Consider the following 13,746-nt stretch of genomic DNA (forward strand, 5'->3'; position numbering starts at 1 on the left):
TTTAACTTTATAAGAGCCAAACTCTTTTTCCTAAGTGGTTGTACCATTTTATATCCTTACTAGAAGTGTATGAAAATCCTAATTGCTTTTCAATGTCACAAATATATGGAATTGTCAACTCTTTTTAATTTTAGCCATCCTAGTGTTTATAAAGTGATGTTTCCAAGTGGTTTTAAATTGCGTTTCTTAGTTAACGTTGTGGCTCAGCAGTAATGAACCCAACTAGCATCCATGAGGACGCAGGTTCGATCCCTGGCCTCAATTAATGAGTTAAGGATCCAGCATTGCTGTGAGCTGTGGTGTAGGTCGCAGATGTGCCTGGGATTTCATGTTGCTGTGGCTGTGGTGTAGGCTGGCAGCTGTAGCACCAATTCAACACCTAGCCTGGAAACTTCCATATGCCACAGATACAGCCCTAAAAAAAAAAGATTTAAAAAAAAAGACCCAAAAATTGCATTTCTTGATATAAAATGATGTTAAGTATCTTTTCATGTGCTTATGGGCATTTATATATATTCTTCATGAAAGGTCTGTTCTTTCCTTTTTCTAATTTTTTAAAATTGGATTCTTTGTATTTTCATTATTAAATTGTAGGAGCTCCATAGACTTTGTCAGATCCGTACATATAAAACATATATTCTCTATGTCTGTGGCTTGCCTTTTCATTTTCTTAATGTTATCCTTTGATGAATGGAAAGTTTTAATTTTGATGAAGTCTAATTTATACTTATTTTTTTCTTTCTTTCTTTTTATTTATTTATTTTTGCTTTTTAGGGCTGCACCCGTGGCATATGGAGGTTCCCAGGCTAGGGGTCTAATCTGAGCTATAGCTGCCAGCCTATGCCACAGCCACAGCAACACCAGATCCGAGCCATGTCTGCGACCTACACCACAGCTCGGGGAAACGCCGGATCCTTAACTCACTGAGGGAGGCCACGGACTGAACCTGCAACCTCATGGTTCCTAGTCAGATTTGTTTCCGCTGTGCCACGACGGCTACTCCTACTTATTTTCTTCATTGTTATTACTTTTTTTGTGCACTAAGGAATTTCTGTCTTCCAAAGGTTGCAAATATATTGCCTTATATTGAGTTCTAAGAGCATTATATTTTTAGCTTTTATATTTAAGAAAGACCATGATGAATGTCAAATTAATTCTCTGCAATGTCATCTATGTCATAAGTCAGGTTTTCATATTTGTGGGTCTATTTTTACCCTCTATAGTGTTTCATTTATTTTTCTTTACCTTGTACCAATAACACACTGTCTTAATTACTATAGCTTTTTAATCATTTTCTACATCTTACAGACAAGTTCCTCCATTTTGTTCTTCTTTAGGAGGATACTGGCTATCCTTGGCTCTTTGTCCTTACATAAAAATTCTGCATAATTTTAAATTAATATTTTATCTTGGAGGCTCTCACATCAATGCAGTTAGTATTATAAATATGAACTCTAAACTCATGTGAGGCCGAGTTAAAAAATAAATTTTTAAGGAAGCCTATATTTTACATAGAGCTCATGCCAAAATAGATATGCTTCCTCATTATCTCCCTGTATTTGTAGTGCTCTTTTGCATGAAGGTCATAACCCTTCAATAGTATTAGATTTATGGAGGTGAACCCTTTTATATGTTTCTTATGACTTATGTAACAAATTATCATAAATTATGTGGCTTAAAACAACACAGATACATTCTCTTACAATTCTGGAGGCCAGAAGTCTGAAGTCACTTTTACTGGGCTAAATTCAAGGTGTCAGCAGGGTTTTACTCCCTCTGGAGGCTCTAGAGGGAGAATCCATTGCCTTTTCCAGCTTCTAGAGTCACATTGGCTCATGAGTCCCTTCCTCCTCTTTCAAAGCATAGCATCTTCAAATCTCTCCTGCTTCCTTCATCATATTGCCTTCAGCCAAATATCGCTCTGCCTCACTCTATAAGGACATTTGTGGTTGCATTTAGAGCCTATCCAGGTAATGCAAGGACTAAGTTCAAATCTGCAAAGTCCTCTTATCATAAAAGATAACATTCACAAATTTCAGAGATAAGGACATGGCTATCTTTGGAGGCCATTACTACCACAGTCCTAGTTCGAAACCTTAATTTCATTCAGGCTCAAAGCCTTTCTGGTGTAATATTAAAACTCAAACTCTTATTTACCAAGGTCAGTAGTCTATCTTTCCATTTTCCTTCTACAATATCAGCTCATGTGGTTAGCATTCCAGTTTTCAGTTCTTTAGTCCATTTGGGCTGCTGAGGATTTATTGTGAGCTAAAATATCAAAAAAAAATGTTTTCTATGCTTTTTCTTTTTTTTTAGGATTTTGTAAAGGAAGATTTTTCAGTATATCTAGTTTGTTATATTTCCAAAATTGGGCATCTTTAACCTACTCCTATGCAGATTTTGCTTTCCCTATTTCACTAGAACTGTTATTTTCAAATCACTAACAACCATGCATATCATGACACCCAACAAACAGTTTTTATTTGCATTTTACCTGAACATATAGAATTCACCCCAGAGGATTACTCCCTGCTTCTTGAAACACTCGCTTTTCTTGACTTCCATGATTTTGCACCCTTCTAGTCTTTTTAATTTGTTCCTACTTTACAGGTTATTCTTTCTCTTTCTCCACTATTGTCTCCTCTTGTACCTGACCTAAAATGCTTATTATTGAAAAATCACTTACTATCTTAGATCTACACAGCATAGCTTCAGAACATTGGTAGGATAATCAGCCATCTGTGTGATTCCTCAGCATATCCAAGACAGTTTAGTAGATTAAAAGAATTAGTTAATGTTTATCTCCTAAAACAACAACAACAAAAAAAAAAAACCAGGCAGAATTTTTTTTTATTTTTTGCTTTTTAGGGCCACCCCCACAGCATATGGGAGTTCCCAGGAGCTACAGCGGCCAGCCTACACCACAGCCAACAGCAGCACCAGATCCTTAACCACTGAGCAAGGCCAGGGATCAAACCTGAATCCTCATGGATCCTAGTCGGGTTTGCTAACCTCTGAGCCACGAAGGGAACTCTGAAAATGTTTTAAAGACTTATGTGTTTTAAGTCTCCAGGGAAAAGTGCTAATGATATGCAAATATATAAAAGAACAGTAAATTCATATTGAAGAACGTTTCTTTAATTGTAAGTACTATTGTAAAAACCTTCAAACTTTGTGTAACTCTTACTGAATATTAGATACCTTCAAAAAGGTTAGAGAAGAAGCAGGAAACTCAGATGGTCATATAAAAAATAGGTCAAAAAAAGCCCCCAATCCACTTATCTGTTTTCAGCTTAGTTTCCCACCCTTCACTTTCTCCAGCTCTGCTCACTAAAATTTCCTTTCCTTTTCACTGAAGTCTCTGTCCCTCTCCAGGTTCTGAAGCAAACCTGACTGAGACAGGAAGCATTTCAATAAATTTTACTACTCCAACACTCTTCTTATTCCCACTTCTTTTTAAGAAATCAGTTGCTGGAAACGCCAGGATTCAAGGACTTAGTTACTAATGCAGGGCTCAGGTGTTGCTCCCAGGAACAATTTTTCCATCTTCCTTACCCCTACTGTGACTGCCCAGCATAACACTTTGCAAATGTACTCCCCCTTATTTTCCATAAAACAGCACTCACCAAAGACCGTGCGGGCAGGGACAGACTCTCTGTTGAGCCAGAAAGACACTTGTGACAGAATGACAGTCATGATACATGGCAAGTAGGTTTGGATCACAAAATAGCCAATTTTTCGCTTGAGATGGAAGTGGGTTGTCATGACAACATATTCTCCTGGAGAAAGAGTAAAATTAGACATTACGCAGCCAAATAAATATTGTTGGCTCAAGGTGGGCTCCAATTCAATTCACCAAGCTCCTTAACCTTATACTCAAAATGAGATGTTCCAGCACCTCTCAGATCCACATAATCAGATCTCTTTAATGATCATGAAGTAATGCAGAGATGGGTTTTTTTTTTTTTTGGTGAAAATTTAGGCTAACAGTGTAACAACACAGCTTGCTCAGAGCAATTCTGACACAAGTTCATTCAACTATATTAGTGTCCTCATGTAAATAATAATAATCTCTTCTGTAAAATTTGCTGTGTGATTGGCATTCTTCTAGAACTTTAACATTCTTAAAGTATTTAATCTTCACAACAACCCTGTGAAGTAGGTATTATTATTATATTCATTTATGGGTCAAAATAAACTGAGGCAAAGAGAGACTGAGCAATTTATAGGTTATCCACATAGTAAGTCGTAGAGCCTGAATTCAAGGCCAGATGGTTTTGCTCCACTGCTTATGCTTTCTAACAACTATGCTCTGCTGTTTGAATGGATTTATTGGTTAAAACCAAAAATTCACATAGCATGATATGGGCTGGCCCACATCACCCCTCTTGAAAATAAAAGTGAACAATTATTGAACTGTTATGTACCAAAAAACTTCAAGTGTTTTTGTAGTAGTAATTTTATACCCTCCCACCAACCACATAAAATAGGTACTAATTATTACCCCATGTTGTTAAGTACAATAATTATCAGTCTTACTGGATTCGTTAGCAGCATCATATACATTGACCACTCCATCCTCCTGAAAGGAATCTCTTCACCAAACTTCTAGGACATGATGTTCTTCTGGTTTCCCTCCTACATCATGACCTCTCCAATCTCCTTTGCTGGTTCCTTTAAATTCTCAATGTTTGAGGAGGTCAGGACTCAGTACCTGTACCTGTCTCACTCCCTTGGCATTTTCATCCAGGCCTGTATCTTTAAATAATATCTTAAACTCTAATAACTCCACAATGTATATTTTCTACCTGGGCTTCCTACTTACTATGGGTTGAATTGTGTCTCCTGGAAAAATATAGTGAATTCCTAACCCCAAGTACCTCAAAATGTGACCTACTTTAGTACAAGGCTTGTTGGAGATATAACTAAAGATGAGGTCCTAAAGGACTAAGATGGGCCCTAATCCACTATGTCTGATGGCCACACCTGCGGTATGTGGAAGCTCCCAGGCCAGGGATCATACCCACACCACAGCAGTGACCCGAGCCACAGCAGTGATAATGCCATATCCTTAACTCACTGCACCACAAGAGAACTCCCTGATGCCCTCTTATAGAAAGAAGAGATACACACACAGGGAAACATGAGATGACAAAGCAGATTAGAGCAATGCATGCCCAAACCATGGAATGCCAAGGACTGCCAGGAACTATAAGAAGCTAGAGGAAAAAGGCACAGAATAAATTCTCCTTCAGAACCTCCAGAAGGAACCAACCCACTCAATGCCTTGGTTTCAGACTTCTAGCTTCCAGAGTTAGGAGATGATAAATTCCTGTTGTTTTAAACCACTCGGTTTATGGTACGGCAGTTCTCAGGAGCACAGATCAAAACCCTTAACATCATTACTGACTGCTCTCTCTCAATATGCAATCCATATTGTGTGTGTATTCACATTCTAGATGTTTATGTGAACATAAAAAATATGAGGAGGCTTATTTTAAATTTAACAAAGAATTCTGATATAAAATTATAGAATATGTTCTTCATTATGACATTGGAGTTTCTTTTCTTTCTCTCTGCTTCTTTTTCAATCATTTTATTTCGTTGTTCCCCACCCAGTCCCCTGCTTTCCTCCCTCTGCCCGTCTCTCTTGTCTGTGTCCATTTCTACTCCTTTCTTTCCCTGTCCTTCTGTTCACTCTTTCTCTCAGCGGAGAAGGCACTGAAGATTTATTTATAACAACAGTTGGACTTTAATTAGCTTGGGGAATTCCTGCATTCCCCATCTTAGTCTTAACAGTCCTGAGTTCCTTCCTATTAATCCTATATCTGATCATGTAAAATATCTTATATTTATGATTATTATATATTTTATATAAGTTATATTGTATAGATCTGAAAGAAAAGCGCAAGTGGACTTTTCAAAAACTTATCAAATTAGCCAGTTTTAAATAACAATATATTTTCTTAAACCTCTCCTTTTCTGTCCTTCTTTCCTTCAATTTGTATTTTGTTGTCTCTCTTCCAAAGAAGCAAAGAAAGTGATGTAACATCATCAGCAACATGGTGGAAGAGGACTGCTGTTGTACCTCATATGTAGGCACCTCATACCCCTGAGAGAAAAGTTATATTCCTTATGCTTCATTTTGAAATGAATACTTTGAAATTGAACAGCCTAGAGTCCTTACTTGTCCTTCTCCCTGCCTTAGTTACACTGTAAACACAATCACCCATAAGCTAAAGATGAGGCACCCTGAGCATAATAATGGCCTGTGGGTTAAAGATTATTAGTATATGATGTTTTTCAGGAACTTTCCTAGTCTGTTCTAATCTCTGATCAACACACCCTTTTCGCAAGTACTGCAAGGAAACTGCCTCGGAGGTAACACAGTTTCTCATAGGAGAAATCATACCCGCCCCCCTTGGCCTCCCGCCCTCTTTCCAATCCAATAATGGGCCAGCAGTTAACGAACCCAACTAGTATCCATGAGGTAGCCCAGTCCCTAGGCATACCCTGGAAGCTGCATATTCCTTACAGACCTCAATCTTCAGGAAAGGCAGAAAAGGTAAAATTTATTCTCAAAATGCACCTAACCAAACTCTCTCTATAATTACAAAGGCCATGGATCAAACTTCTTCTCACGGCTTTGGCTCACATTAGGGCTACACCACGTCCCACCCCACCCCGTCTTTCCTCAGTCCTTTTGAACATGTGTATGTACACCCTTTTCTCTTAGGTCAATTCCCTACCACAAACCCCGTACTCAGAAATTATTTTCCCTCCCTTATTAGACACCTCAGTAATTCATGGAAAAACTGGCTAAATAAATTGGATGCCATGGGTCCTACCCTTTTTAAGCCCAGTCCTTTTCCTTACTTTCATTTTAACTTTCGTCCCATGTTTAACGCATCTTCTTTCAAAATTTCTTTAGAAATGCTTACAAGCCTTCACCAACCAAACTATCCATGAGGTACTTCTTACTGGCTTGAATTATCAAAAGCTCTGAGCCCACATAGACCCCCTTGATGCACATTCCAGCCTTTTCTTATCTCACCCCCACGATGCCCCTGTCCAGCAGGAAGCAGCTGCGGAAGATTGATCTTTGGCCCTTATCCTAAATTAAAAAGGCTGGAATGTTAGGGGCTATATGGGGGCTCATTGTGAAAATGGCTCATTATCCTGATCCATGAGACTGACCACCTTGCTCAAGTGACATCCTGTTTTCACTGCTGGTGCCAACTTTCCCAAGACTGCAAGACCCTTCTCCCACTCACCGTGGGACCCACACCTCCATCTTTCTCAAGATTAGCAGACCACCCTACCATGAAACACCTCCAAATTTCTCATGACTATGTGACCACCAGAGTCCAGTGGCAGGAGAAAGATAAACTAACCCCCCCCCCCGCCTCAGGGAATCAATTTCCCATCTGCAGGGTATGGGAAGGCCCTGCCAGAAGGGCAGGGAGCTGGCTCTTCTCAAGGATCAGTCACCCTCTCCATTTCACTTGAATAAATTTTCTTCTCTTTGCCTGAACACCTGGCTTGTTCTCTTTTTCTCCACACTCGCCTTACAAACTTGTCACATGACAACTAACCACCAAAGAGTTAAAATCCCAGATCCAAACAGTAAAGCTGAAACATCCACCCACCCAGGGCTTGAAACCCTAGAAAAGCCACATTAGAAGGATAACAGAAGTGGTTTCACTTTGTCCCTTTTTCCTTCCTCTAGGCCAGCTCAGCACCGCACGTAGAAGATACTTCTGACTCTATGGTTTCTCCGGTAGAAAGAAACCAAAAGGCAGAGATCCATATTTTTAGGTATTCCCCAGGAGGAGCACTGCTCTCCTCTCCTGGGGAATGCTCCAGGTGGTGGCACAGCCAGATCATTTGGGTCAACTAGCACAAAAGAAAGGACAGAACTTACAGCCACGAATGCATGAATCTTGCAGGTGATACCAGGTCCACTGCCACCAAAGTTGCCTAATCAAACGTGCAGTCAGCAGTGTACATCAGCGGCACAGGGAACCAAACCTCGGAAAGCTGCCCTCGACTCTGGCAAACAAAAGAATACATGCAGAGGCCCGGCCCAAAGCGGAGCTGAAGCCAACAGCAAAGCTCCAGTATAACCTTCCTCCAGTGGCGGTTATCCACGCAAAATGACCACGCTCACAAAGTGGTGTTCACAATCGGTTAAAATGCACTCGCTGGGCTCTTATTTTCTTTGTGTTCATTTACACATGGTACATGTCTAAAGGAATAATATATACAATGACAGTAATGAAACAGTTTTTCTGAAAAATGATCAAATTTCTAGGAAAGATGCAAAACCAAGATCATACATTCAAACGCCCCTTTTAAAATATTAATGTAAAACTTTCTAAATGAGGGAAAATGGAATCAGTGCTGAAATAGGGAACAGTGTGAGCAACTAGCTATAAATTTTTAGCAAATTCATTCATTTATTTAACACATGTTTGAAGCTGCAGCAAAGAACAGGAGCTCTCTATTTAGGATTAAGTCTTGTTCAGAACTGACACCATTCAGAAAGAAATCCACTCCTACGAAAGAGAACATCTACAGATTATGAGTCATTCTCTAGCTCAGCTTCCCATGAATATGTTGGAGTCCACATAGACATGCAAATCACAATTCAGAAACGATCACTTATAATTTATAGTTACATGAAAACAATATACATTTATGTGAGTTAATAATATTTATATAGTTTCTAAATCAAAGGGTATCAAATAATATGCAACAAAATTTCTCCCTCCCTAAAGCTGCCCTCAAACCATTTCATTTCTTTCCTTTAATTAACTATAATTAACAGCTTTTTGTGTATCTTCCAGAAATGTTATTCTCATACCAATATATATACACCCCTATAGTTTTTCGTGGTTTTGTATTTCCTTTTTTTTTTTTTTTTTTTTTTGCTCAACAGTATATCCATAGATATTCCCATTGAACTCCTATTTTCTTTTTTTTTCTTTTTTTTTTTTTAGAGTCACACCCGTGGCATTTGGAGGTTCCCAGGCTAGGGGTCTAATCAGAGCTATTGCTGCAAGCCTATACCACAGCCACAGCATCACCAGATCCGAGCCGCGTCTGCAACCTACACCACAGCTCACAGCAACGCAAGATCCTTAACCCACTGAGCAAGGCCCACAACCCCATGGTTCCTAGTCAGATTCGTTTCCACTGCACTATGACAGGAACTCCCTGAACTCCCTTATCCTTATACCTGCATAATATTGAATTGCGTAAAATGAATTTTAACATATTAAATCACCTCTTACTGATGTACACTGTATCATGTCTTCAAAACAAATTTACAATTGTTAGCTAATATTTGCAATAACCCTAATTTCAAATAATGTCACATTCTTAGGTACTGGGGGCTCAGGTCTTCAACAGACCTATTGGGGAGACATAATTCAATTTATAACATCTGCGTTGCCAAGAGTGAAGGGAATCTGGTATGCTCATACACTGATAATGAGAGCATTTAATGACAAGAAAACATGCTTACAATATAAAATTATATAAAAAATGTATAAAACAGTATCAAGATCATTGTCCCAGAGTTCCCGTCGTGGCACAGCGGAAACAAATCCTAGGAACCATGAGGGTGAGGGTTCCATCGCTGGCCTCACTCAGTGGGCTAAGGATCTGGCACTGCCATGAGCTGTGGTGTAGGTTGCAGATGCAGCTCGGATCTGGTGTTGCTGTGGCTGTTGTGTAGGCTGCCAGCTATAGCTCCAATTAGACCCCTAGCCTGGGAACCTCCATATGCCATGAATGCAGCCCTGAAAAAGTAAAAAAAAAAAAAAAAAAAAATCACAGTCCCATTTACATAAAAACATTTCTATAAAAATGCAAAAGGTATTTCTCTTGTGGTACAGTGGGTTGTGACTGCAGCAGCTTGGGTTGCTCCCATGGGTGGGTTCGATTCCTGGTCCAGGAACTTCCACATGCTGCCTGTGTAGCCAAAAAAAAAAAAAAAAGGGCACAAAGGAGGATTCTTTTGCTTTTTTGGGGGCTGCACCCACAGTATACGGAAGTTCCCAGGCTAGGAGTCAAATCAGAGCTGCAGCTGCCAGCCTAAGCCACAGCCACAGCAACTCAGGATCTAAGCTGCCTCTGTGACCTACACCACAGTTCACGGCAATGCCAGATCCTTAATCCACTGCATGAAGCCAGGGGTTGAACCCAGAACTCATGGTTCCTAGTCAGAGTCATTTCCGCTGCACAATGGGAATTCTGCAAAGGAGCATTCTTGAAGTTTATATGCCACAGTGTATAATAATCAGCTAATGTAGAAAATTCTTCTAAAAACTTTTTTATAGATGATGGAATTAAAGAGTATTTTAATTTATGTTTTTTGTTCCTCAGGAATTTTTAATTTTTCAATCATGAACATGTATTACCTGTGTGATAAAGAGTAAACAACAGTGGTTTAACCAAATGAAATGGGGCTGCTTGAATGACTAATGATGGGTCTCAAAAGTTGATACTAGGTAAGGAATGCCAAGGAAACATGGGGAAGTGAACCAGGGATGACAGTGAACAGATGGTAGCCCCAGGAACTCTCTCCCTTCCGCAGGGTGGACCTCTTGGACTCCAAGGATGCCCTTGGTCTCTAGGGACCTGCCTTGCTGTGTTGAGATGTATGGTCTTCCTCAGGAGCCTGGGTACTCTTTACTCACAAGTTGGGGTTGGAAGAAGAGGAGAGTCTGATCTCAGATGGGAGTTTGGTTGCAGCAGCAGGAGCACCCCAGAGTGGCTTCTGCTCAAAAATACAAGAGTCGCAGTACAACAGAAAAAAAAAAAATAAAACATTTTGCACATGCAAGCACTAAAGGTCCTGCTCATTCCTCCTCCTTTGGAGAGCAGAACTGACCAGATAGGGACCTCCCCTGACAGACAGACAGACAGACAGACAGACAGACACACACACACACACACACACACACACACACACACACACACACACACACACACCAGCTAACATTCAAGATGTTATGTTCTCAAAAACCTGTGGTGTTTTGAGCCTTCATACTGCCTCTCTCAAGAAGAGCCTTTACTCACAACAAATTCTGAATCTCTAATCCTGTTATCCTTTAAATTCATTTCAAAGCTGCTTTTTTTTTTAAGGTTCCCTCCACTGGTCCTAGAATGGAGGGAGAACAGAGTGCACACATACTGCAACACTACAAGGAGAGGAAACACCACAAGGAGAGCTAACGACATAAAAGGACAAGAGCACCCTAATTCATTTATAATTGTGGACTCAGATCTTTCAGGAGACAAATGTTGAAAGTTCCCACTCTTTCACGGCAAAAAATGTTGTAAGATATGTGGGCCCCCAAGATATACTACCATTTTGCCAAATACCCTAAAGTTAGTTGGGATTCAGAGTTCTTCCTTCCTCAGGCCCCTGTAACTGGTCAGTTTTCAGAGATAGGACTTGAGTCTACAGAACAGGTCTCTAAGTTCCATTTACCAATGTCCAAGAAATAGCTATTGAGAGGATATAGCAATGTTTGCCAGACAGACTTATCTCTGATATGGGTGATTTACTTAAGAAAATAATTCCATGGCTCATTCCTGGACCTCCTGGCTGTGCACCTGGCTTCTCCTGGGGTTATTACCTGGCCACCTCTGTATTAGCAGAGTTAAGCAAATAATTTCATGAAACCTTTAGGATCAAAGTTTAACTATCCCACCATCATGGCTTCCCTCTGCTTTCTCTTCTACCACAGTCCAGCCCTAATGAGCTTGATTTTCTGACTCACCAAGAGACAGCAGGGCATCATAGCTAAAAGCATTGCCTTGGAAGCCAATCTGCCTCAGTTCACATTTGGGCTCTGACATTACATAACTGACATGGAACAAATTACTAAACATCTCTATGCCTCAGTTTCCTTTTGATAATAGTACATAGACCACAAGACTGTTTTGTTACCTTAAGTTATTATAAGCACTTAAAACATTTAATGGTATGTGGTACAAGTTACAAAAATGCTTATTATATAAAATAAATACCTGTACTAGACCGTATTATTTCTGTCCCAACAACATGGCCCAGCAGGTCATATTGATTGAGTCGAGAGCCATCCTGGGCCACTTCCACAGATTTGTTCTTCCCAAGAGTCCAAGAATAAACCACTTCAGCTGTTGTATAGGCATCTAAGGCAGAAAAAAGTCAAGAAGGAGAAGTTGAAGGGAAAGGAAAATGATCACCTTTGATACTAAACTTGCAAGAGGTTGAAATACAACTATCCCAAAAGAGTTTTGGGTATGTGGTCTGTCTTCAACTAAAGTACATATACCTATGCATGTATTAAGCACTCATTGAATAATTACTAATAGTTTATGCTGGACACAAAGAAATAAACCCAAAATGGTCTCTTCCGTCAATGACTCACAACCTTTTGGACGGTCAAGAAATTGTTAAACTTTTCCTTCTCTGGGGGCTGGGGCAGGGGGTAGAGTAGAGGCAAGGGAAGGAATGGTTAAAATATATTAAATAGTTAAAATCGTTAAAATAATGCAGATGTCACAAACTCAAATGCCTCAGGAAATAGAGAGGCATCTTAACTGAGCCAAATAAGCTAGTTGTAAGAACAATAAGCTACCAGAAATGTCATTAAATTTTCTTTAATTAATTATGGTGTGAGCATATGAAGTAAGGTAAAAAAATCATAACAGGGATTTTTTTTTATTTTTTATTTTTATTTTTTTTTTGTATTTTTAGGGCCGCACCCATGGTATATGGAGGTGCCCAGGCTAGGGGTGGAATCAGAGCTGCAGCTGCCAGCCTACACCACAGCCACAGCAACGCAGAATCTGAGCCACATCTGTGACCTACACCACAACTCATAGCAACACCAGATCCTTAACACGGTGAGAAGGCCAGGGATCGAACCCTCTTCAGATCACATAAATCTTTCGCCTTTTACTAGGGATATTTTAAATTTAAAATGAAAAGTTCCAAATTAAAACAATTTTTATTACAATTTTATTTTGAAACTTTTTTCTTTTTTATGATTTTTATTTTTTCCATTATAGTTGATTTACAGTGTTCTGTCAATTTCTACTGTACAGCAAAGTGATACACTCATATATATAGTGACCCACATATATATATTCTTTTTCTTACATAATCCTCCATCATGTTACTGCTTTGATTTATAAACCAGAAACCTGCCACCATTTCTTCTGCACCAGAGTGTTAATATCAGATCTTATATTTGGAATTCCAATGTCAACTATAGAATTTAATACAGATTAATTTTAACAGGTGTGTGGGTAAGGAAATGAGGAGTGAAGCCATTTAGTTTTAGTCAGTATCTTAAAGGAAGAGAGTTGCTTTCTTTCCAGACACAAATTAACTCTCTGTACAGTGAGTTTTATATTTGCCATCAGTTCCTTGCCTTAACTCAGACATTTAGGCTCATAATACAGGGAAGCTGAAAACTACACTGTTCAAATTCAAGCTTTGAGCTGTTTATTGTTCAAGTCAATGGGGGGGCGGTCTCCAGCTCATGGGGGCAACTATTATGTCCATAATATTCTCTTTTAAACCTCTTACCACAAAGCAAATAATTGCTAGTGAGTTTACCAATGAACAAATATAAACTCTGTATCCCTATGAAACTTTGCAAAATTGGATATATATTTCATAACAGTCTGACAGTAATACTTATGTGTATTAATTGTTATATGCTTATGTTACACTTTTTA

At 39.3% G+C, this 13,746-nt stretch overlaps 1 protein-coding gene and 1 long non-coding RNA gene across 9 annotated transcripts in view; one reads left to right on the forward strand and one right to left on the reverse strand.

Moving 5' to 3' along the window:
* The window catches only part of LOC110257716 (uncharacterized), a 152,800-nt gene that overhangs the window by 75,172 nt on the left and 63,882 nt on the right, over positions 1-13,746 (forward strand). The window lies entirely within an intron of this gene.
* Positions 1-13,746, reverse strand: part of GABRA3 (gamma-aminobutyric acid type A receptor subunit alpha3) — a 226,616-nt gene that overhangs the window by 25,037 nt on the left and 187,833 nt on the right. For 4 of the 7 annotated variants that reach the window (XM_085007137.1, XM_085007135.1, XM_085007133.1 and 1 more), the window contains 2 exons: positions 12,046-12,189; positions 3,627-3,779 (listed from right to left, as the gene is read on the reverse strand). In XM_085007137.1, the coding sequence (XP_084863263.1) occupies positions 3,627-3,779; positions 12,046-12,189 (297 nt within the window). The remainder of the gene's footprint in view (positions 1-3,626; positions 3,780-12,045; positions 12,190-13,746) is intronic. The other 3 variants (XM_085007138.1, XM_085007134.1, XM_021079999.2) reach the window with 1 other exon arrangement.

This window comes from Sus scrofa, chromosome X (genome assembly GCF_054392235.1).
Source record: "Sus scrofa isolate SSC_HxYL_T2T_F1_AM1 chromosome X, Sscrofa_HxYL_maternal_Yorkshire_Landrace_v2.0, whole genome shotgun sequence".
Classification (NCBI taxonomy): Eukaryota; Metazoa; Chordata; class Mammalia; order Artiodactyla; family Suidae; genus Sus; species Sus scrofa.